This window comes from Macaca nemestrina, chromosome 4 (assembly GCF_043159975.1).
Source record: "Macaca nemestrina isolate mMacNem1 chromosome 4, mMacNem.hap1, whole genome shotgun sequence".
Taxonomy (NCBI): domain Eukaryota; kingdom Metazoa; phylum Chordata; class Mammalia; order Primates; family Cercopithecidae; genus Macaca; species Macaca nemestrina.
Window position 1 is genome coordinate 105,584,397 of NC_092128.1, and position 26,068 is coordinate 105,610,464.

Sequence of the window (26,068 nt, forward strand, 5' to 3'; positions counted from 1 at the left end):
CGAATTCCAGATAAATTAAAAATGTAAATATAAAAAAATTATGATTACAAAAATGAAGTTTTTTACGTGTATGTATAAAAGACAAAAAAGATTCATAGATATATTTCGGTATAAAAAAATACACAGACATCATACACAAAGCTAAAGGGCAAACAACTGGGGAAAATGTTTCATTATATAGCATTATATTAATATCCAGTATATAATAAATGAGCTCTTATAAAATTTTAATAGAAATATAGATAAAAGGCATGAATTGGCAATTATTTTTAAAAGCAAAAATGTATTATATGTATATGTATGTGTGTTATATACACATATATAGAGAACACTAAAATATATATATAATCAATGAATGAGATACATCATATGACTTCAACTTGTCTATCCAATTAACAAAGATGCAGGTAAATAAATAGTTTCGAAAACACTGCTGGTGGACAGTTCAATATCTATCTTGAAGGACTTTTGACAAAATCATTAAAGTATATATTCTATTGAACTAGAGCTCCACATCAACAAATTTATAGTTTTGCAAGGAGGATAAAGGAGAGGCCAAATGTCATCTCCACTTGCTAAACTGGGCTCACCTTCCCTCAACCCCCACTCAAGAAAGTGCACTCAATTAAATGAGGATAAGGAAGAAAATATTTAACAAATGACATGTAAAAGTAACAGAGCTCCCTTAGCATAAACCCTACAAGCACACCAAATCTAGTTTTTGTATTTTTTAAACAATGCAATCACAACAACAGTTCCCCACAGAATTAAAGCCTTCTCCTCAAAATCAGTAATGATCTTTTTTACGTATTTCTCCACAAGATACATATTTTCTTTATGTTTTTTTTTTGTTGTTTGTTTGTTTTTGAGACAGAGTCTCGCTCTGTCGCCCAGGCTGGAGTGCAGTGGCCGAATCTCGGCTCACTGCAAGCTCCGCCTCCCGGGTTTATGCCATTCTCCTGCCTCAGTCTCCCATGTAGCTGGGACTATAGGCACCCACCACCTCGCCTGGCTAGTTTTTTTGTATTTTTAGTAGAGACGGGGTTTCACTGTGTTAGCCAGGATGGTCTCGATCTCCTGACCTCATGATCCACCCGTCTCAGCCTTCCAAAGTGCTGGGATTACAGGCTTGAGCCACTGCGCCTGGCCCATATTTTCTTTTAAAAAATTAAATACAATTTAATATATTGACTAATATCTTAGATTTAAAATCAGCATTTAATACAAAAAAGTTTTACAAAAGTGAAAAGTCACAACTGGAAAAAGTGCCTTACCTCAGGGTAAAGATTGAATCTTTTTAACGTATTAATAACAAGAGGGTATTCAGTCAGTTTATCATTCATAATCATCCATACTCCATTCAAAAATGAGGGTGCTTCCACAATAGTCTTGAAATAGGAATAATATAGTCCCTGAAATAAGGATAAGCTCAGTTAAAATAACAATTATGATGCCTCTTCTAAGTAAATACACTGTTTTCGAAAAACAAAGCAATTAAGCAAGTAACAGCTATTAATACAATGAATTTCACAGGTTTCTGATCACTGATAAATCCTAAAGTTGCGAAAAAACTATGTATTTTCACATAAACATTTCTTAGTTGAAATAACTGAATACAAAATAGCTTCAAAAAGTTTCAGCATTTACAAAATAATACAACTCAGCATACTTCAACTTAGAAAATCCTATTACCCATACCAATATAACTATTAGAAAATGCTATCTTACGAATAGAGTGAGTGGTTTATTATGGAATTAAAATTTATCACGAACCAAGAAATCTCAAGCCAAAAATGTTCCTCTAACTGCTTATTTTAATCCCCAAAATGACACTATCAGTCATTTTTCCTCTGGATTTACATGCAAAAATGCAAATATGTTGAGAAGGTTATACACTGATGTATTATTACTTATGAATTTCACTCAGGTGCCACCTAATTTTACAGATTATTTTCCCTCCTATCAAGTTAGCATAAGGTAAGAACCCTGTGGGACTGGGGATGAGGGTGGGGAGTGGTCCTATTTTGAAGAAAAGAGATAGTTTTTTAGCTTGGCACACTACTTTGGAAAGATAGCAAGAGTGGAATAATATGTGAGACAAAAAAAAAAACAAGAAAATACTAGAAGCCTAACGGGGAGTCTAAGTGGCAGTATGAGGGAAGACAGAGAAACACAAGATAAATCTACATCTTGTATTTGCATCTTCAGTTTTGCCTGGAGCTGCCCTGGTAACTGCCAAAGTTTAAACTGGGTTTAAGACTCATAAATACAAAAGTGATATGCATACCCAGAAATTTATTGAAAAACAAAAAAATGGTGTTGATACTCCGATGTATTAGCTCTAATATCACTATTTTTATAATTATGTTTCCTTGTGTACTGATTTGGATAGTGTCCCCTAAAATTTCATGTCCACCAGACCCTGTGGATGTGATCTTATTTGGAAAAAGGATTCTTGCAGACGTGATCAAGTTAAGATGAGGTCATATTGGATTAAGGTGGACTCTAAATCCAACAGAACTGGTAAATCTAAATAAAGAGGAATATTTGGACTCAAAGCTACAGGCACACAGGAGAAAAGGCCGTGTGAAGATGGATCAGAGACTGGGGTGAGGCATCAGCATGCCAAGGAATTCCAAGGATGGCCAGCAACCACCAGAGGCTGACAAGAAGCAAAGAAGGACTCTCCCCTCCAGCCTTCGGAGACAAGAGGCCCGTCAACACCTTAATGTCCCACTGCTAGTCTCTGGAACTGTGAGAAAACACATTTCTGCTGTTTTAAGTCACCTAGTTTGTTGTACTTCTTTATGACAGCCCTAGAAAACTATACCTTCCTTCTTTTGTCGGTTTGATTTTGGAAACATATGCTTAATTATAAAACAAAAATGTAAAACTACCTGAATATCAAAATAAAAATGAAAGAAAGGAATGAACTATTTATCAACTTGGGAGAAGATTTCAATTAACAGTAAGATATTGTAATTTTACTGTATATCCCTAGTGGACTATATCCTAAGGTTAAAATGGAGCCCAGGATTTCGGCAGGACTGGTTTCACAAGTTACAGGTCACAAAGACCCTGCTGATAATACAGGATGCGGTAAAGAAGCCGGCCAAAACCTGCCAAAACCAAGATGGCAACTAAAGTGACCTCTAGTCATCCTTATTGCTCATTATAATACATTAGCATACTAAAGGAAACTCCCACCAGCAGCATGACAGTTTACATATGCCGTAGCAACCTCTGGAAGTTACCCTATATGGTCTGAAAGAGGGAGGAACCCTCGTTCCAGGAATTCCCCTCCCTGTTCTCAGAAAACTCATGAATAATCCACCTCTTATTTAGCATATGATGAAGAAACAACATTAAAAACAATGAACCAGCAGCCCTCACAGCTGCTCTGCCTGTGGAGTAGCCACCCTTTCATCCCTTTACTTTCTTAAGATAAACTCATTTTCACTTTACTCTGTTGGCGCATTCTTGAATTCCTTCCTGCCCAAAGCCAAGAACCCACATGGCCTCCTGGGCTGAGACCCAGTTCTGGGGGTTGCCCTGTGCAGAACCGAACTGCAAGAAAATCTTAAACTCTTTTCAGTAATCATATTTTTAATGATACCTTTGGTACTTTTATTCCTAACAAATCAATAATTTGAAACCAAGATTCTCAAACTAAAATGATTAATATCAAATAAGTAAAAAAATCTAATCTTCTTTCCATTTAAAAAATTAATACAAATTCTTGATTTATTTTCTCTTTAAAAAAATTTTTGTAGCCTAATTCTATTCAGTAAAAAGGCCAAAATACAATGGCCAATCTAGTAGCAATGAGCATCTGCCACTGACAGGAATGGTGGCTCATTGGAAAACTGGCTAATGCCAGGTCTGAGAAGAAAATGTCTTGTAGTACCTGAAAGTAAGGAACCTATGGATACTAGTGAGGTCACATCAAGGGCAAACAGGGAGAGCTGCAAGGCCTTTACTAGCTAAGGAAAAGAAAGTTTACAAAATATGTTAAAATCCATCATGTCATAATGATACTCCAAAAGAAGGTACTCCATTGATCACTACTAGAAGATGCTAGGGAAGCTACTTATTTTTCTGAAAACTGGTAAATGAAAAGAAAGAATAAAGCATTTTCTTGTCTTTCCTCTATGAAATATACCTCAGAGAGAAATCAAAAGGTATTGTGTGAAAGTTCTTAATAGAAGAATTGTAGCTAGTAAGTGCAGGGAAAAAAAATGATAGGCTAGGTATCACAGTTTGAAAAGGATAACGAAATAACTAACCTAGGCTGATGGCTAGGCTATAGGAGGAATCAGCATCACAATACCCGAAGCCAGTGATCAATCTCAACATCACAGAAAGTGAGACAACCAGATAATGATGTGCCTCTTGGCCTGACACAATAGAAGTATACAGCATCACCTAGGAAGTATTCCTGCCAGAAAATAAGTCAAATCTTCTGATCCATAAATGTTCAGGAAACTTGGGATACAGGAACATAATTGAAGAATGTGGATTATTGTGGGTATAGGACAAATCACCTGGATTTCTCAACAAACAAATGGCAGGAAAACAAAACAAAAACAGGTAAAGGAATTTACATACTAAAAGACTTAAGATACACATCAACTAAATGCAATCTGTAGGCATTGTTTGGATCCTGTTCAAACACATCAACTGTTTTTCTTTTTTTTTTTTAAGTGCCAAACAGGGCATTTAACTACCGATTTCTATTTGATGATATTAAGGATGTTGTTAAATGTTTTCCAGTTATGTCTTGTGCCATGGTTTTGTGCCATAGTTAAAACAAAGTCTTATCTTTAGAGACACTTATGCACTTACAAAAGTATGAAAGCATGAAATGATATAATGTCTGGGATTTCCTTTAAAAAGAGATAGTTGGCTGGGCACGGTGGCTCACCCCTGTAATCCCAGCACTTTGGGAGGCCGAGGCAGGCCATCCCTCGGTCAGGAGATCGAGACCATCCTGGCTAACATGATGAAACCCCATCTTTACTAAAATGGTGGCAGGTGCCTGTAGTCCCAGCTACTAGGGAGACTAAGGCGAGAGAATGGTGTGAACCTGGGAGGTGCAGCTTGCAGTGAGCCGAGATGGCGCCACTGTACTCCAGCCTAGGCGACAGAGTGAGACTCTGTCTAAAAAAAAAATTAATAAATAAAAATTAAAATTAAAAAAAGACATAGTGAGTGGGGGTGTAGATGAAGGAAAACCGGCTGTGGCTGTCAGCTGTAGAAGCTGGAGCATCCACTCTTTTTACTTTGGAACATCTTGAAATTTTCCATAATAAAAATTCTGAAATGTTTTTAAATTCCTAAAGTACTATGATGAAATGCCAAATAAAAACTAACCATTTCAGTGCGAAAAGCCATCTCCCTTTCCAATGTTGAGAGGTGAGAAAAATGACGGTCATTTTCAAAGAGGTGTGTTATATGGCTCCTGGAAAAACAAAACAAAGCAACAGTGTTAAAACTTACACTGTAAGTATTATTTTTTAAACTAAGCTAAAAGCAAAAATAAAAGTATCAACTAACTTGCAGATAATTTTGTAATAAAACTCAAATACAATAGTATCTATATTTGTTTTCCACTCAGTATGTATTGCATTTATACGAAAATTTCCCTCTATAAAAAAATCAAATTAGATTTTAAAATTAAAATGAACCAGAATATTTTAAGTCAAGTACAATAAAAGTATAGATTAAACTGTAAATGTCATTGGGTTACCATTTTAGAAACATCTAATGAAATTCATATTTCTATCTAGAAGATTAAAAAATTAATCTTTCTCTCACCATGAACATATTAATATTGAGTGAAGTCTCAAATACAGCCTCTTTAATAATGAATCTCTTTTTTATTAAACAATTATATTGTTCTGACCCTGATTTATCAATTAAACTAGTTTTTCAGACTATTGTGTTACATGTAATATATATTCATACTGATCACGCTGAAATTATTCCTTTAAATGTATGGGAAATAGCTTTAGTAAGTTATAAACATCTGCATAAAATACCATAGGAGAAAAAAATCTTACCAGTGCAAAACTGCTGCAAAAGCAGCTGTAAGAAAAAAGAAATTTAAATTAGAATTTTAGCATAAACATGTTCATCTTACAGAAAAGCCATTTCAAAGATAAGCATTTGAAATATTGAAATGTGTAAAAAAGAATACTGTCTCTTCAACAAAAGCCCCAGGGCTACGTTTAAAATTGTGATTGACCGGCTCATAAGGGAATTAAGCATACAATCACCATTTTCATTCACTCACTCATTCAACAAAATATATGAGGGCCTAATATCCGCTAATAGACAGAAACCATTAGATGGAAACTATCGCTAACAGAACTGAGAAAGGAATGGAATCAACAGGTAAAGATAACTCAGAATAAAGAAATATGGTGGCTTAGGGGTACAGGATTGGGGGTGGGAGAAAAAAGGGAACTACCACTTCTGATATACTGCTGCAATACCTGAAATTTTATGACAAATCTTACCTGTGTTTTTAAACCAATTTAAAATGAATCGAGTAAAGGAGAAAAAAAGAAGGAAAGGTAAGAGAGAGATAAGAAGCTAGTAATAAAATCAGTCTCATATGAGAATCAATACCTTGCTATCTGTCCAAGTAGAAAGAACATACTAAGATGAACCTGGAAGACACAATTCAATTTTCTTACATCACAAGATACAACTGATGGCCGGCTTCTGATTAAATAACTCTTAACTAAGGAATCAAACTATGAAAACACTCTTACAAATGAAACCCAAGCCAGGTACAGTGGCACATGCCTGTTGTATCCATTACTGGGGAAGCAGAAGCAGCCTCATCTCTTGAGTCCCGGAATTCAAGGCTGCAGCAGTGTGCTATGATTGTGACTGTTAACAGCCACTGCGCTCTAGCCTGGGCAACATAGTGAGACTCTGTTTCTCAAAAAAAAAAGAGAAAAAGAAGAAGTAGGAGAAAGAAGAAGGAGGAAGAGAAGGAGGAAGAGGAAAGAAGGAAGAAGAGAGGCGGAAGAATAGGAGGAAGAGAAAGAAAGAAAAATGAAAACCAAATAGATCAGATCTTATTGTTTTATCCTTAAAGTTAGTTATATTTTTTCATTTAAAAATCCATTTTGCCTTGGAAACACAAATAGTTACTTCTAGATAATTGAAGTTACAAATATCTAACTTAGTTTGCCATTTGACTTTTTTAAATAAGATATATTCATCTTTTGAAATTTTAAATTTTGTTTCTTATTAACGAATCTACCATTTGTTCCTTTTGGTTTCTGTCTTTAAAAATTTCATCTGCCAGGCTCATGACTATAATCCCAGCTACTCAGCTGGAGGAAGTAGGGGGAACAGCTGAGGACAGGAGTTTAAATCAAGGCTGGGTAACACAGCAAGAGCCGGTCTTTACAAAGCACGTAACTATTGTCCCAGCTACTCAGGAAGGCTGAGCTGGGAGGATCACTTGAGCCCAAGAGGTTGAGGTTGCACGCTAGCCTGGATGACACAACAAGACCCTCTCTCTAACCTAACATAATAAAATTTGGTCTTTATTTTCACAATGATTCAACTATCCTTTTCTGAATAAATTATTTTTCTCCTATTGAACGTAAATGTAACCTTTATCATACTGAAGACTTGCCATGCTTATACTTTGGTAAACCCTCTGAGGTTATAATTGGATTTTCACTTACAAAATTAATTAATAATTAATTTTACATGTTTACAATATAGAGCCTTCAGATCCATAAATGTGGTGTGGGTATATATATGTTGGATATATAGGTATGTGTATATATACAACATATACCTTCAATTGTTCAAATTGTTTTTCGATAGTACTTGAGAAAAATTCTACAGATATTATTAACATATTCATTTCTTATGAAATTTCTCCTGTGAGTTTAACATTTTTTTCTGCTAATATTCATAAAATGTTTTTTATTTACATTACTGGATATTGTTAAGGTATTTATTTTTGAAGAGTATTTATTTTGCAATGTATTTATTTTTAGTTCACTTACTAAACTGTTAATTCAAATAGTTTTTAAAACTTATCTTCAATTCTCCATTTTATTTTATTTCTGAGGAGTCTTGCTCTGTCACACAGGCTGGAGTGCAGCGGTGTGATCTTGGCTCACTGCAACCTCCTCCTCCTGGTTTCAAGCGATTCTCCTGTCTTAGCCTCCTGAGTAGCTGGGATTACAGGTACATGCCACCACGCCTGGCTAATTTTTGTATTTTCAGTACAGACAGGGTTTCGCCATGTTGGCCAGGCTCGTCTCACAGGTGACCCGCCTGCCTCGGCCTCCCAAAGTGCTGGGATTATAGGCGTTAGCCACCACACCCGGCCCTAATTCTTCATTTTAAACAATACTATTTAAATATAATAATTTTGTTCCTGTTTTATAATTTCACTATTAGTTTCTTCTTCCTATTTGACAAAAATAAACTTTTAGAATATTACTGCACAATTCTGGTAAATGGGGGCACTCTTGGTGTTGGTGGTAGAGTGGTGAGCATAGCTGCCTTCCAAAGGGGGCATTCTTGACTTCTGCTGACTTTAACAGTAATGCATTTCCTATTATGCCATTAAGTTGGCCTTTGCCCTTCACAATTCTGGAGTGCTAACTAGGATCTGTCAAGGTCATCATCCCTCTATGTCCTTAAAATACCTCACTTTCTCAGAATAAGGATGGGAGGTGAGAGAGAGGTCTCTGGTGCCTTTTAGACAATACACAAGGACAACACTTGGAGTTCCTGACATTCTTTCACAGTCTCCAGGGTCCATTCATCATCTGCCCAATGTTTTGAATTCCTTTTTTCATTTCAACTTAGTAATAATAACGATGAAAACAACGGAGCTAACACTTGAATGCTTATCACACACCCAACACTTTATAAGTACTTTACTTGTACTAGCCAAATAAATCCTCACAACTACCTTATGTCATATGTACAAATATTTCCACAGTATACAGACTAGTTGAGACACAGAGTAGCTGAGTAACTTGCATAAGAATGCACACCAAGTAAACCCAGAAAAGGAGGCTGAACTCAGGAACTCTGACCTGCACTGCATGGCTGTTGTAGAAAGAGGATGGAACAGATGAAACAAAAGCCTAGGTCTACTTACCCTAAAGTATTCCTACTCTCCCCTCCTTTTTTTTTTTAATCTTAAATATAAAAGAAAAAAATGCTGCAATTCATCTGTTGACATAGGAAGTATATTTTATAGAGGCTATTAATTTTGTATAAAATTTAGAGATATATTTTACTTAAAAATTGAAATACATTATACATATGTATGTCATTTGAACATGAAAGTCCCAGTAAAGCAAATACTGAGTTTTGAGCATGTAATTGAAGAATAAAAATGGAAAATGACAAAAACTTCTGAAGGCACCCCTTAAGAGCTTTTCTTGCCTTCTTGCCTACAGAAAATAATATTTTAAATTATTTTCTCTAAGTTTATTCCAGTGATTATTGACATTTTTGAGAGTCTAACAAAATTGGGAACCCACTTTTTTTCCACTTAAACACATATGCCATTTTTTGGCATTCTAAGGAACCGAGACAAATACGGCATTTTAAAAAATCAGAACATAAAATATATTTTTTAGAAATCCAAACCTATTCTGTTAAGAAAAAGGTGCTCAAGGAAAGAAGGTTTGCTATATAATCTAATTCAAAAAATCGCAATCCTTATGGCTGAGAATTTTGTAAGGTTCATGATTTTGCTGGAAGCACAGAAATTACCTACAATCTAAAGTTAAATTAGACTCTCCAGGATGCTACATTAACTCTTTCTGATTAAAGAAAATTTCCACCAGACTATATGACACATTGTATCAATTTTCAGTCTTATGGGATTTGAGAGGACTCTACTGAAGATTATTCATCTCATGTTAATTACACTCTTGTTTAAACAAAACAGATTGTAACTCCCTGAGGGCAGAAACAATGTTTACCAAACTTTACTACAGTACTTATTAGCACAAAGCTGAGCATGCTCAAGTGTTTGCTGAATTAATGCATAAAGCTTGATATAATTAAGGGGAGGAATGAAATAATCCAAAATCATGTCCTAATAACCTCAATTGAATATATTTTGATAGATACACACACAGGTGTGTCATCCTTTTTCACCAATGGAGCAACCATTTATTTTGTGCAGATTAGATACCCGGTCTATAGGCAGCCAGCTCCCTCCCCTCTTGCAGCGGGAGGAAAGGATGAAGACATTGAACAGACAATCCTCCAAGTCCCCAAACCTCATTCCATCTCCCACCAGCACCCAGGCCCCTGCCTGCTCTTACCTCCTCCCTCTTCCAATTACCCCAAGCCGGGGCCCTTCCTAGACACTGTCGTGAGGGTCACCGGGAAGTAGCAATGCTGGGATCTGTAATTTTAAGATTCCCCAGTTGAGTCTAAGGCAAGCTAAAGTTTGAGACTCACTGTCCTTTCTCTCTCTCCTCCCCAAGGTTTGAGGGCACCATGAGGCCAGGGTGGGCTTCTCCTCGTGCTGCTCTGTAACTTGCAGTCTGCTCTCCCACAACCGCAGCAACCAAGGTGTGTTCCTGACCACAAATCAACATTCCCATCCAGAAGTTAAAAAAAATACTTTTTTTCCTCTTACACGTGTACTTCATAAATACTATTTGTCTTAAAATTCACAAAGCACCTTCACAAAAAACTTGATTTTCACAATAACCTTGTGAGTATTTATTAGCATTTTACAAATGAAAGAGTGGGCTTCTAAGAGGCTATTCCCTGCAAGGCACATAGCTGGTAAGTGGCTAGAGATCGCTGAACCCAGGTGTCCTAATTCTCAGCCTGAGCTCCTTCCACCATGACAGAGCTGCCTCCTTCCCTATGCTGGGCATTTAATGACCTTGTCTTGTAACAATATTTATATGAATAAATGTATTCCTTTTTTTTTTTTTTTTTTTTTTGGTTGGAGTCTCGCTCTGTCTCCCAGGCTGGAGCGCAGTGGCGCGATCTCGGCTCACTGCAAGTTCCACCTCCCAGGTTCACACCATTCTCCTGCCTCAGCCTCCTGAGTAGCTGGGACTACAGGCGCTTGCCACCATGCCTGGCTAATTTTTTTTAGTAGAGACGGGGTTTCACCGTGTTAGCCAGGACGGTCTCGATCTCCTGACCTTGTGATCCACCCGCCTCGGCCTCCCAAGGTTCTGGAATTACAGGTGTGAGCCACTGCGCCAGGCCGAAGAAATGTATTCTAAGTCCAAAATGATATGCATTATCCTGTTGAATAAGTGAAAACTTAAAAATTCAACCTATTCCTAAATTGAGGTTCATCTGTACCTAAAGCATGCTAAAGACTTTTGGCATTACTAACCCTCAAGTGAAAAATGGCATAAAAAGAAGTTAAGGACACTCCTTAAATCTATCTGGATAAAGTTTTCAAATCAAGCTTGACAAGTTCTATTTCCAATCCCTTCCTAACATTACTAGCCACTTCTCAATGTTATAAGGGTTCGTTTTGAGTTTCAAAGTTTTTTTCCAGAAGTTGAAGTCATCAGTGTTGGTTTCCCTACCCCACAAATACAATCCATCCTAGGGGTTGAAGTCAATTTCGAAACATACAGCTCCAAGCATCACATCCCCTTGCTTGAAAAGCCCCATGACTTCCCATTACACATATGTAGCCTACACTGGCCTATTTCCAGTCAATCCCACCACACACCCTTCATTCTAGATGCACTGGGCAACAATCCCCTAAAACCCCAAGTGCTTTAATGATTCTGTGCCTTTGTTCCTGCCTTAAAAATCTGTAATTTGTCCTTCAGAATCAAAAGAATTCAAATGTAGCATTTTGTACTGCTTGTCCAGCTATCCTAGCTATAATACCACTATTACGGCACCTAAATAGCTAGTTACACACACGTCACTTTCCTCTGCTAGAATGCAACGGCCTCAAGGCTGAGTGTGTGTGTGTAATTCATCTTTACACTACTTAGTATCATGCCTGGCACCTCGCTGAGTTAAACGGTTAAATTACTATTACCTACAACCATATAAGAGAAATTATAGAATGCACTCAATTAAACAAAAACCTTAACACATAAAGATACTTTCTCAACAATCCAAATTATTTGAAGCATTCCCATTACATGAAGGTAAATATCTATTTTTATATATACAATACAGTTATAGTACCTGGAATCAAAGCCCAGTTTCTGTATAGTGAACAAATGAAAAGATATTCTTTAGGATCCAGCTTGAGAAAGAGAAAGCAGTCACAGATCCCACAATTTCAGTTTCTTCTTCTTTCTAGTGCCTAGATTTTTGTGTGGATTACTTTGCATAGCTTCAAAGTCAACAACTATCTAAATGCCTATTAGATGCACAACACATTTTCCTAAGAACCAAGAATATTAAAGAAACGTTAGCCCATATCTTTGCCCTTAAATATAAAATCTTCAAGAGATAAGATTTAGGTACATAAAATAATGAGAGAACACATTAAGCACTCAAGCAGATGGCACAAAGTCTAAGAACTATAAGAAACCTGAGAAGGCAGATCAGTAATGACCTTAGGGCATGGTTTATTAAGATGGTTAAAAAGATGGGGTCAGGGTGGGGGTGGCAGCCTCAAGACATGGATATAACTTAGGTGTGGATTTATGGCAAACAGCCAGAAAAGACAAATACAATACAGTCAGATATTGGACTTGGATAAAAGAATTCCTGCCACTAATAATGATGATATAGAATATGAATAATGATGACAATAATGTGCTAATATTTACCAAGGGTCCACTCATTATATACACAGTCTGTCAGGCTTTCAGCACTCCATGAACAGCAGGAGCCAGACTTTCCCAACTAGTAGGCCTGGAAGTGCCAAGAATAAGAAAGCCAGAGTCCCTGGGGCCAGTAACCTCCTGCCTGGCTTCGAAGATACCATCTATTTACCCCACTGTGCCACACAAATATTACCATTTTCTTTGCATGCTATTATGTGGAAGGTTGAGAAGCAGTGACATTGGTCAACAGAGAAACCAAGCAAGTTTCAGAGACAACATCATAATGCAGCAATAGAGAGCCACAGTGGTCCAAACCCTGGTATTGCATTAGAATCATCAGTGGCACTAAAGATAAGAGGTGTTTGAGTATAAATCCAGGGCCCCTAAATCTGCACTCCAGGATTTTTTTGTTTTTATAGTTACAAGTGATTCTGACATACAGTCAAGGTTGATTATCATTGGTACAGAGAATGACTGGGGCAAAATCTAGGTAGTTCCTCACAAAATGTAATGTGAAAATCAGCTTCTTGCTACTCTCAGTGTCCTGGAAACCAGTAGTAATTGTATCACCTGGGAGTAGCTGGAAATGCAGAGTCTCAGGTCCCATTCCAGACCTCCTGACTCCCAATCCACATTTTAACAAGGCTCCCAATCCACATTTTAACAAGATGCCTGAGGTGATTCACAGACACTTTAAAGAGCAGTGTCAACACTGAAAACACACTGGAATCACCCCTGACAACACACTGGAATCACCCGGGAGCTTTCCACATTACTATGTCTGGCATGGCGAGGTGGTGATTGTGCAGCCAAGGCAGAGAACACCAACCTAGGAGTAGTGTGTTAAGCCTGCATTTCTGGGCCCCCACTCTCAGAGATCCTGATTCAACAGATCTCACTTGGGGCTTGGACATCTACATTTTTAACAAATTCTTGGGTGACTTTATACAGTCCAAATTTTGAGAAGCAGTGTCATTATGTCAGAAGGTCCAATGAGAAGAATATAGTAACAATCTAGGAGTAAAATGACCTGGAGACTAGTGATGAAATGGGCTTTATAAGGAAAAGGGAAATGTATTAGTAAATTCAAAAGATACACTGAGAGAGAAGTTGGCAAAACGTGATAGCTGAAAATACTGATTAAGAAAGGGAAAGAATTCAAATTCCTTTACTTTCCTGGTAAGAAAGTCTTCTTAAGAAGAACTATTCCTTAGGTTTTAGATGACTTTCAAGTTATTCAGCTTCTCAGAGTCTCATTTTCACCAAGTATAAAAGTAAGGGGCTAGTCGGGCACGGTGGCTCATGCCTGTAATCCCAGCATTTTGGGAGGCCAAGGCAGGTGGATACCTGAGGTCAGGAGTTCAAGACAGCCTGGCCAACAAGATGAAACCCCGTCTCTACTAAAAATACAAAAAATTTAGCTGGGCGTGGTAGCAGGCACCTGTAATCCCAGCTACTCAATACTCAGGAAGCTGAGGCAGGAGAATAGCTTGAATTCAGGAGGCGGAAGTTGCAGTGAGCCGAGATTGTGCCATTACACTCCAGCCTGGGCAACAAGAGCAAAACTCTGTCTCGGAAAAAAAAAGAGGGGTTTCTCTTTGGTTGTCTCCATCCCTAGCACTTAACGACCTTGAGTAGCTACCTACAGCTATTATCACTAACACACTGGACTCTGTACTCTCCCAGGTGGACTGTACAGCTATTTTCTGACAATTTTCTGTTTTCTTTTTATTTTCCTGCTCCCCAAACTACAAAGTCTTGGTAGGTTTGGCAGTTTCAATTTGTTTTCTATTTTGAATAGGAAAAGAAAGAATGTACTCTATTAATATAGATACTGAGTTTCAAAGTGAGAAGAAAGATTGCTTTTAAAATTCAGTCATGAAGGCCGGGCTCCATGGCTCACGCCTGTAATCCCAGCACTTTGGGAGGCCGAGGCGGGTAGATCACCTGATGTCAGGGGTTAGAAACCATCCTGGCCAACATGGTGAAACCCTGTCTCTACTGAAAAAAAAAAAAGAAAAAAAAAAAAAAAACAACAAACAAAAAAAAACAAATTAGTCGGGCATGGTGGCACATGTCTTTAATCCCAGCCACTTGGGAGGCTGAGGCAAGAGAATCGCTTGAACTTGGGAGGCAGAGGTTGCAGTGAGCCAAAATCGCACCATTGCACTCCAGCCTGGGCAACAAGAGCAAAACTCCGTCTCAAAAAATAAATAAAAATACAATTCAGTCATGATTTGAAAAAACTACTGCTCCTAGTAAGATCTAGAAATCAGTGCTCTACATGATGATCATTTTAAGGACAACTTTAGTTAATCAGAATCTCCTCCATGTATTTTGCATTAAGCAAAACTGTGCTTTCCAACAGTTAAGAAAAAATTAGAAAACTTAATTACAATGAAAATGTCTAACATCTGTTTGTCAGTTGCAGTTGAGAGAGCCCTTTCACATATTAAGCAAAAATGATCCAGGGGTGCCTTTGAGGCAGATACGGGTCACATTTTCCCATGAGGCTCAGGGGCACATGACTGGGATGCAGCAAGGCCTGGAGGAGAACTGGGTTTCTCTGACTCCAAGCTCAGGCTTGAAAACGTTAAGCACATTCAACGAAGAGGATGCACTGGCACACAGGAGGAAATGCCTTAGAAATCACAAAAGCATCAAGGACAAAACCGTTTATTTTAAAGTGAATACAGTATATGAAAACAGGAGAGCATGGAAAGTATATATCACCATCCCAAAGCAGAATATAATTAGGCTTCTAAACAGAGAAATACACTAAGTAAACATTCACATATTTAAATATTTGTATATGTAGATATTAAAGTAGGCAATACTTAATACAATAACTGCTCAACATAAGTGTTTTGAAGACAATAAATTCTAATTTCCCTTAAAAGTCTTATTCTCCCATAATATGAATACAGATGTTACCAGAAAAGGGTCCTGATCCAGACTCCAAGACAGGGTTCTTAGATCTTGCACAAGAAAGAATTCTGGGCGAGTTCAAAGCAAGTTCATTCAGTAAAGGAATAAAGAATGACTACTCCCTAGACTGAAGAGCAGTTTGGGCTACTGAACCAAGGATACTCATAGTATCCTTACACTTACAGTTTTTGATTCTATGCTAAACAAGGGGTGAATTATTCTTGAGTTTTCTGGAAAAGGGGTGGACAATTCCTGGAACTGAGGGTTCCTCCCCTTTTTAGATCATATAGCCTAACTTCCTGACATTGCCATGGCATTTGTAAACTGTCATGGGACTGGTGGGAGTGTCTTTTAGCATGCTAATGTAGTATAGTTAGCATATAATGAGCAGTGAGTACAACAAGAGGTCACTTTTGTCGCCATCATGGTTTCGGTGGGTTTCAGCTGGCTTCTTTACCGCATGCTGTTTTATCAGCAGGGTCTTTGGGACCTGTACCTTTTGCTGACCTCCCATCTTATCCTGTGACTTAGGATGCCTAACCTTCTGGTAATGCAGCCTGGTGGGTCTCAGCCTTATTTTACCCATCCTCCATTCGAAATGGAGTTGCTCTGATTCAAATGACACTGACACAAACGTTTCAAAATCAAACAGTAATCTACACTAGTAATTTTCATAAAGTAACTTTATCCTTATTTAAAAAATGCATTTTATTGTTTTAAGAACAAATAGCTAAATAAGATACACAACCAACATAATATGATCTGCTTCTGAGCATGCATACAGAAGCTGTAAAACTTTAGTAAACCTAATGGAAAAAGTGTAGAAGCTGCATCTCTCCACTAGAGTAAAACGAGAACCACACACACGAACAACACACATCCAGGCCCATCATATTCAGCAAGAGATTTAACAAGTTCATTAACTGATAACCCATTCCAATGGTAAGACATGCATTCCCCTCAAATTGCAAGCTTCCCTTGTGTACCACAAATCTTGTTTATCTTTTCATTTAAGTGACTAAGAAAACTGTGACAGTTTTTACTATTTTACTGTGTTTGTTATGTCATTGCCAAACCAACCAAATGCAATAAAAATATTCAGATTAAATAGTTTTCAAAAATAATCATGTAAAAAAAAACCCGGAGACTGACAGGTTGACCATAAAGATATAAAAGAGTGATTCCCCCAAATAACCAGAAGCCAAAGCAGTGCTCTTGCCAAAAGAGCTATAACGTCTTGGGACACATGAGGTCAACCTCCCACTAATGTGCCCTTGACAGATGCCTTAGACTTTAGATCTGAAACCTACAATTTACACAGATGTAATTAACAAAGCCAAGAGACCTCAACTTCAATCCCAAACTTCACCTGCTGAACTCAGTAATGAACTGGGCCATTCACCTGACCCTACTTTAGTTTTCTCACCAGGAAAGTTCTAAGAGGTAACCTTTAAGTTCTACATTTTTATAACATTCCCATGGATATGAAAGATGAGAAAAGAGTGAGAAGTAAGGTCTCATTTTCAAAAAACAACAACTTTTTAAACTTAGTGGAAAACAATTACATAAGAACTTTATGATTAATATGAAAACCTGCAGAAAAAGATTCTGCTGTTGACAACTCCAGGACTGAAAAGCTATATTATAAAAAGTAGTACTTACTGTTAGGAAATAGGAAACGTATTTGCCCGAAGGGCATAGTAGTAGCACTTTGGGCAAATTTTAGTATTAAAACTATGGATAAAGTCTCACTCTTCTCAATTACAACAATCTTCCTAAACTAATAATTTGTCTAGATAACAAGTTTTCAAAAGTAACTGGTCAAGTGACTTAGAAACTGTGTTTACAATTAGTGCTACTGTAAACTAGTAGATAAAATCACACGCGTTCATGATCAGTACAATAAACCACGCTAGAACTTCTGTAAGTGGTTTTGGTGACAGCTACGCTATTATGTTAACACTTGCTGCTATAATAAAGTTAAAATTACAAAATGCCATCCAAACATTCTTTAGGTGATAGTGATCGTGCTGAAAAACACACCTGACAATCAGCTACAAATATAGAGAAACATGCCAGAAAAACAGAAATAGCTCTTCATTTAAGAGCCCTCAGGACAAAAATAATAGTGAGAATGCTGAGAAAATAGAAAGCAGTATTAAAGCACAAAAACATACTACAATAGTTGTAGATTTATGTATTCTGAAAATAAATTATTCTGCTTTTTAAATGTATTTATATTCAATGATTCTTGATTGAACTACGAAAGGTCCTCCATGGAGAAATGATCTTCCCTGTGAAACAAGACTGCCCTTTATGAGATTAAACAACATCTGGACCTAGATACAGATGTAATTTTTACTAGCTTTGATGACTAGTAGCCATTAGAACTAAATGGTTCTAATAGTAACTAAATAAAACTAGCAGCCTCTTCCCCTGGAAGAGTAATGTCCCAATGGTTTGGCTAAAGTGCAAGCTGATGCAAAAGAACTAGCAAAACAGGAATTTAGGATTAAACATATGAATAATAAAGCCTAAAGCTACCCCATTTCGAAGTATGTACACAGGTTTATGGTCTCTATGACAATGTAGATTTAGTCAGTCCTCTATATCTGTCAGTTCCACATCTGTGGATTCAACCAACCTCAGATTGAAAATAGTAGGGGGCAAACATCCATCTGTACTGAACACACACAGATATTATTCCCTAAACAACACAGTATAACAAATATATACATAACATTTACATTCTGTTAGGTATTCTAAGTAATGTGGAGATGATTTAAAGTATCCAGGAGTATGTGTGTACATTATAGGCAAATACTATGCCATTTTATACTAGGGACTTGAGCATCTGCAGATTTTGACATCAGAGGGAGGTCCTTGAACCAATCCCTCAGGGATACGAAGGAACAACTGTGCCTCATTAGCATGAACTTTAAGAAACATTAATATACCTAACACACTCACTAAGAGAAATTAATACAGCCTAACAGGATAAGTATTTACAATGCAAAGCAGCCACTGTTCAAATATTAGCAACATCCAAATATCCATATGTACATAAAATTGTATGTGCTCTCAGTATTGATGCCCCATTATTGGCCAAAAATCAATCACAAATAGATAACATATGCTTATATTTATATAAACTAAACTCACCAAATTTGTTATTTGGATGCTAATGAGCATCACGTATTCAGACACCTTCTAACTGTATCTTTTAATAATAAAATATGTTTAGGTGATTATAAACATTATTTAGAGTTAGTCAGAAGTCTATTTTAGAAAGAAAAAAAATGGCTATAAACATTAAAGAAATTCTTTAAAATCCCAAATTCCCACTGGCATGACCTCTGTGAATTAACAGAAACACATTCTCACAGTTGGTGCTCAGTTGGGTCTACGTGTCTGTTTGACAGCAAGCACACCAAGATGGCCTGTGTCCCTGGGCCTCATACTTCCTTGGCTTTTCTTGGCCTTATGCCACCCCTAATATGCTCTTTCTACTTCTTGTTCCTGTATCTCTAAGTATGACCCTCTTTTCCTTCTTTTTCCTGGAGAAGGAAGAAACAAGAAAACTAACATTTATTGAGCACAAAATGTTAGGGTTTCTCAGAATTGGACTCTAGGGCTTCATTGCTTTTGCTGTACTATCCCCCTAGAGGAGATGAAATATAGCATGAACTTAGGAAACACATTGCCTGGGTCAAATCCTGGCCCTTCTACATTCTAGGGGTGACCTTGGACAAGTTACTTAACATTTGTGTGCCTCAGATTGCCCCACGTGGTAAAACAAGCACAGTAATCCTAGAGTCACGGTGAGGACTGAGTTAACAGTTAAATGAGTTAATCTAAAAGCACTTCGAATAAAGCCTGGCAAAGAGTAAGCCCCTATCAGTATAAGATGCTATTGTTCCCATAAGCATGGAAATAGAAGTTCAATGGGAATACGAATTCAATTCCCATTAATGTGAAAACCAATTTGCTGATGACTCCCTGTAGTATGTCTCCACTCAGACCTTTTCTCTCATATCCCACCACTGATTGGCATTTCTACTTGGACATCTCACAAATGTCCCAAAAGTAACATGTCCAAGATGAAATTCTTGACCTTTTCCTTCAAACCTATCCCCTCATCCATACCCCTAGTCTTCAGTCTTCACTATCTTGGTGAATGCCACATTATTTACCCAATTAGAGAAGCCAAAAATGTACAAAGTATTCATAACTCTTACCTTTCCCTCAATCCAAGCCCAATTCATAAGTCCTATCATTTTCACCTCCAAAACACATCTCAAATTGACCAACTTCTCTCCATCTCCACAGCCACTGCCTTCATCCAGGCCAGCAACCCTCTTGCAAGGTCCCTGAACAGCCTCCTCATGGGTCTCTCTGCTTTTGTCCTTGTAATGCAATCACCCATTTCCCCAAGAGCAGATTTCTCAAAGTGAAAATTTAATCATGTCACTCTCCTGTTAAGCATTCCTCAATGGCTTCCTGTTGCACTGAGAATAAAACCCAAGCCCCTTTTCAAGATCTGGCCCATGCCCATCTCACTTTGATGCACCTCTGCCCTCTCTTCTTTCAACATGCTAAGCTCTGTCCTACCTTTAGCACATGCTATTCACAATACTCTCTCTTCTTCTGTTCAGCTGACATCTTTTCTATCAGTCTCAGCTTTAAGGCTACCTCCCCAGAGGCCTTTCCTGATCCTACTTAAATTGGGTATTTCCTTTTTTTTTCTATCTCAGCTTGTTTCTTTCCTGCATTGCACTCACTATGTGCAATTATTTTCATTTATTTACCATCCCCCCTTCTAGTATGTAAGTTCCATGAAGGTAGGAGTGACAGAGTCTCATTCTACATTTTAGCCCCACCAACTAGCATCTAGCTTAGTAGACACTCAATGATATGGTATGATTGACTATGAATGAACTTACTGTGCTATTTTACATGTATTGTCTCATTTACTCTTTACCACAATCAGACAAAGCATTTATTATCCCCATTTTAAAGGACAAGCCAACTAAGGGTGAGAAATATTAAGGGAGTGTAGAACAGCTTGAATGCAGAAACAGGATTCAAATGCAGGCCAGTGTTGAAATGGCTATGCTGCCTCCACCACACCACATTGCTCCCCCCATCTACTCCCCAACAGCTAGATTCAACTCTCTGCGTCCACCCAGTTTCTGACCACTTCTGCCTCTAAGAAGTCACAAGTGTTTCCTATCATATGGGCTTCAAGCCTCTCATAAGCTGTGGAGAATAAAAGCAGTGGTCCTAAATGAAGCAATTTTGCCCCCCAGGGTATAATGGCCAATATCTGGAGACATTTTCGTTGTCACTACTGGGGAGGTACTAGTGGCACCTAGTAGGTGGAGGGCAAGGATGCTGCTAAAATCCTGCAGTGCACAGGACAGCCCCCACAACAAAAAAATTATCCCACCCAAAATGCCACAATGCTAAGGTTGAAAAGCCTTGCCAATAAAGAACCAGGTTAGAGCAGGGATACCCTTGCCACTGACCACAGGAACCAGGTGGGTAATGGGAATGAGTCAAACAGGACTGGTGCAAAGCGAGGAAAAGGTAGTTTTTATCATCCACTTTTTCCATACTCAGGTTCTTTTTTTATTGTTTTGTAAATCATATCTCATGTTAGTCTTTCACCGCAGACATGCTTTGTTTGCATGTCTAATGGGTATATCTTTTACTAGCACAATTGTTTCCTGATGGAGCACTGGCATACATAAATAGATCAACAGACATACAGACTTATGCTTATATATACTGAGTTGCATTTTGGAAGTGTAAACAGGTTTAATATAAAATGTATTGTTACAATGTGGGCTGTGGTCAAAAAAGTTTGGGAAACATTGTCAAGGTTTTATTATGTCACAGCCGCCTCTGCATGAGGAAGCTATCCGGTTGAAACTTCTAAAAATAAACATGCCAAGAACCCCTCTTTACAAATGTTACCACTAAATAAGTAGCAAATAATGCCCCCAAATAAGAAAAACATATATTTATTAAAACAGACTTTTCAACAATGCTTAACACTGCCCTACAGTGGAAAGACCATGTTGGTAGGCAGTGAGTTCCTCATCAGTGATTAGAACCTATGGAGGAAAGCCCCAGTCAGTTTCTAACTCTTAAAAACTTGTGTTTCTATCATGGAGCTTCAAGTTACAAAATTACTTTCTAAATAGAAATGAATCCATTTCTGTCTAGCTTAATATTTAGTTGTTATAATTGTTCTTTTTTTGATCAGTTACAAATGAACTCTTGATGAACAAAAGAATATGCAATGCAATGTGGAAAACCAAACATCTATTTTAAAGTCCTATACTGAAATACTGTATAATGTCAGCTCAACTCACACGCATTCTGGGAGGCGGGAAGGAAACAGGAAATAAGGCAGCTTTCAAAAATGTCTAAACTCTGCTCCTCTCTGCAGGATCTGAGTGGTTTTTTGATGCTGTGGCAGGGCATAATCGTGGGGAAGAAACAGGTCTGACATCAGTCTATGAGGGTACAGAGCCAGAGAAAGAAGCAACCCAGGCCCAATCATTCAGCAGAATCATCTCTCAAGGTGCCCTGGGGCCTCATGCAGAGGGTTAACATGGACAGTAAGTCTCTAGACCTACGTCTGTTCATCCAACTTCCATACATCTGATGGCCATGGTCCAGGGTACACCCAAGAATACGGTCTACCACATTCACTGTACCTCCTTTCAGTGCTCAAAGGGGCAAGTCAAGCAACGTGCTATACTGTTACATTAATACAAAACTGTATTTAGGTATGGGCATTACTAAATTCAAAGATAAGTCATTCAAATATAAGTCATGCATCCATCCAAAGAAGATTCAAAGGAAATGCAATCAAAAAAGAAAATATGCAGAAAATAGCAATAAATATCATTATTCTAAGATTTGTTATTGTAACATCCCTGAAGAAGCAATGCCATTTTATATTTTACTACAAAGTGGTTAATGTTTATATTAGTCATTCAATAAAAATGCAACTCCATTCTGTCATCAGATCTCAAATCAGTGTCACACATTTGCTTTTATTACAACAACTACAATGTGTCAAGTGCTCTAAACACAAAGTATCTTCCCATGTATCACCCACCCCTTTTAGTTATGATCCTTAGCAGATCCCTGTGGAGTAAATTTGCCATGTGATAACTCCCCACTAGCAGAGAAGGAAAGACTCACAAAGGAACCTAAAACTCAAACCAAACTGAACCGCTGTGTACTAGATCTGAAGGCTCTGCCTCATCCACTGTATCATGCTGCCTCCCCAAGGTGAGCTTTTCTAACCTGCACACTAGCCAGCTTTTCAAGCTCGCTGAGGAAAGAAAAAAAAAAAAAAAAAAAAAAAAAGGACGGGGGGGGGGGGAATGTGCTGGAAAAAAAAAAAAAAACAACTTAGTTTTTCTAGGCTTGAATCTGCAATGGAAAAAAAAAAGTACCCTAAGAACAACCTTCTTGAGCCCATTAAAACGTACACACAGAGGTGACTGGCTTTTTATGACTGAGTGGCTTTTAGCTGTGGCTGTGATCTCAGGGGAAGCCAATTTGCTGTGTCCTATTCCTTGACTTATACGTCTGTACCCCAACTCCTGGATAAGGGAACTTTGAGTCACTAAGGGAATTTAAAAATATACTAAGGGATAAATCAACAGTAATTGAACAGATCAGTAGCCAAAAGCCCACTTAGGCATACAGAAAAAGCAATGTTAAAGCATTTCACTAGTTGACTTAGAAAAATTAGGCCTGTTATCCAAACTGCTATAATTTGCCTTATCGAAATGTCAACCAGGAAACAAAGGAAACCTGAAGTCAGTCCGAAACATATGCTTCAACTTTTTTTTTTTTTTTCAGCACATCATTACACATCATCCATTTGGTGCATGCCAGAGGGAGGGGAGGAGAGCCCTCCTCACCAAAGGTTCCCAGGCCAGCAAGGAGGATTAAGGCTCGGGCGCCCCAAACACAACGCAACCTAGAAAGTGACGTGTCGAGGGGAATCACAAATAAAGTGCCACCGGCGGCGTTTGCGGCCAAGAAGAAAAAAGCACGCTAAAATTTAATTATAAGTTTAAGCAACTCCCTAGGACATGGAACGTGCGTTTGCTTTGAGCTCCACGGAATCGTTTCCAAGCCAAAGCAAACCATCCTGGCGGCCAGAGGCCGAGATAACGGGGAAGGCGGCCGGTCATGCCAATCAGCAGCGCCCAAGTCTCGTTAGCGCAGACCTGCCGCCCGCGGCCAGGCCGGGCAGCTGTTGATCCCCGGGCCATTCTTTTAGAGCCCAGGCAGAGCGCGGGTGGGAAGCGTGCGAGGAGAGCTGAGCCGGGGAGTTGGGGGAAGGAGAAGGTAAGAACGTCCCACAGAAAAAGTCGGAGAGGGCTGCAAACTGGCTGGTCCGGCCGGCTGGGCTCTGCGCGGCGGAAGCGGGAGGAGAGGGGAAGGAAGGGGAGGGGAGGGGGCCCGCGTCTCAAAGTTCCGCGTCCCGGCGGCGCCCGCGCTCGGGCTGCTCACCTAACAGGAGCGTGGTCCAGGTCCGGCCGCGCCCCGCGCGCCGCAGGCCCAGAGCCCAGCGCAGCCGGGCGGCCAGGCGCCCACCGAGGCCGCCCCCGGCGGGCGGCGCGGCGGTCTCGGCGCGGGGCCCCTTCCTGCCCGCGGCGCCCTTGCGCCCTGGGGACGGCGGCGCGCGCTCGGGCCCGGGCTCCCCGGCGCCGACGTCCGGCGCCCCCCTCAGCGGCGACTGCGAGACGCGGGGCGGCTGGGGCGGCTTGGGAGCCGCCTCCCGGTGCTTGTTCCGCGCCTGCAGGACCATCTTGGCATAGTCGCGCCCGCTCGCTGCGCGCGCCCGGACGGCGGCCGGAGAACGGCGGGCTGGCTGGGCGGCTGGGCGCCGCTCACTCTCCAGCGGGCGGGCGGAGGGCGGGCCCGTCCCTCCCCGCGGGCCGGGAGGCGGGGAGATCGCGGAGGCCGGGCGGCTGTTGCCTGCCTAGCAGTACCGCCGGGAGGCGGCGCCGGACTCGCCAGCCCGCCGCCGTTGCCGCCGCTCCGGTTGTCACGGCGACCGTGGAACGCCGGGGGGCGGGGGCGGGGACACCCTGCGAGCGGCCGCGGCCCCGCCCCCGCCGCCCCTCTGCGCCGGACGCGCGCTCCAGGCCGGCCAGCGCGCACGCGCGGACTTCCGGCGCGGGAGGGGCCCGACCCCGCTGCCGCCGGGCGACCCGCACCTCTTCGGGGCCCGCGCGGGGCTCGGCTGCTGCGAAGACGCGGACGCAGACGCGGACAGCCTTCTGGAGGCGGCAGCCCTTCCATTTGGGAGTGATGGGGGCCGAAGGAAGAGCCCTCTCAGGGATCGGTGCGCTGATCCAAGTTTCGGAGCCTATTAAGGCTGCGCGTGGAGCCCGCGAGGGCGAGACGCGGCGGGGCAGGGAGAAGGCGCCCGGAGCGGCCACTCAGGGGCGCTGTGCGTGCGCCCTGGGCGCCTGGTCGACGTCTCCGTTTACTCCCCACTGTGTGGTCGCGCAACTTGAAGCGCAGCCCCTCACTCACCGACAGGAAGAACGGGCGCGACCCGATTTAAAATAGTAACAGTATTAAAATAGCAGCCAGGAATCTCATGGGTAGCTGATAAGGGCTGAGGCACAAGTGTAAACTGAAGACCAGGGTAGGAGCCAGGCTGAAGGTGATAGGATGGATTGGCTGGAGCAGGAAAGATCATCAATAAGTACGTTGAGTTTGTTATACTTGCTGTAACCTTGTTGCTTAATAGAAAGCAGGAAAACTTTGCGTTGATAAGATAGGAGATTTTAGTCGAAAAATATGCTTTCTTTTACATAGCAGAATGCACGAGTAAATTAAACCCGGGAAAATTGAGAAAATCAGGTAGATCCCAGTTCTCCCTCCACCCCTGCATTCTTTGCACAAAGTCTTACAACCGCATGGGTTACAACTGGGAGGTTCCTTTCCTTTCCGTGCCCAGTGGGCTTGTTCCAAAAAGTTGTCTTTAAGTCCCAGTGTTGTAAATCAAGGCTCTTCGTTCTGCTTATCTCTGTTGTAATTCCAGGGACTTCACGTGACTTTCTCGCTCTTTATGTTTCTTTGCCCTTTGATTTCCTTATTAATACCACCATTCGTTCACTGTTAGCCTTTTTAAGAGACAGTGGATTATTTTGTAAAGGGAGGGTGTTTGCCATGCTAGTTAATACTCCCTCATACCCTGTCTAGTTTGTGAATTTGGATTTTCCAATGTCTTTATTGGAGCAAGGAATAACTATTTTTATACACTGGTTTAAAAAAAATGGTTGAAAGTGGGATGC

General features: G+C 40.0%; 1 protein-coding gene across 3 annotated transcripts in view; it reads right to left on the reverse strand.

Annotated features, from left to right (window-relative positions):
- The window catches only part of LOC105475857 (dpy-19 like C-mannosyltransferase 1), a 110,420-nt gene extending 85,209 nt beyond the window's left edge, over positions 1 to 25,211 (reverse strand). Inside the window, exons 1-4 of one of the 3 annotated variants that reach the window (XM_071095033.1) lie at positions 24,980 to 25,211; positions 6,063 to 6,087; positions 5,374 to 5,461; positions 1,275 to 1,412 (exon numbers count right to left, since the gene is read on the reverse strand). In XM_071095033.1, coding sequence (XP_070951134.1) covers positions 1,275 to 1,412; positions 5,374 to 5,461; positions 6,063 to 6,087; positions 24,980 to 25,064 — 336 coding nt within the window. In that variant the 5' untranslated portion in view covers positions 25,065 to 25,211. Of the gene's footprint in view, positions 1 to 1,274; positions 1,413 to 5,373; positions 5,462 to 6,062; positions 6,088 to 24,269; positions 24,778 to 24,979 lie in introns of those variants that run through there. The other 2 variants (XM_071095030.1, XM_071095032.1) reach the window with 2 other exon arrangements.
- Positions 25,212 to 26,068: the final 857 nt, after the last annotated feature.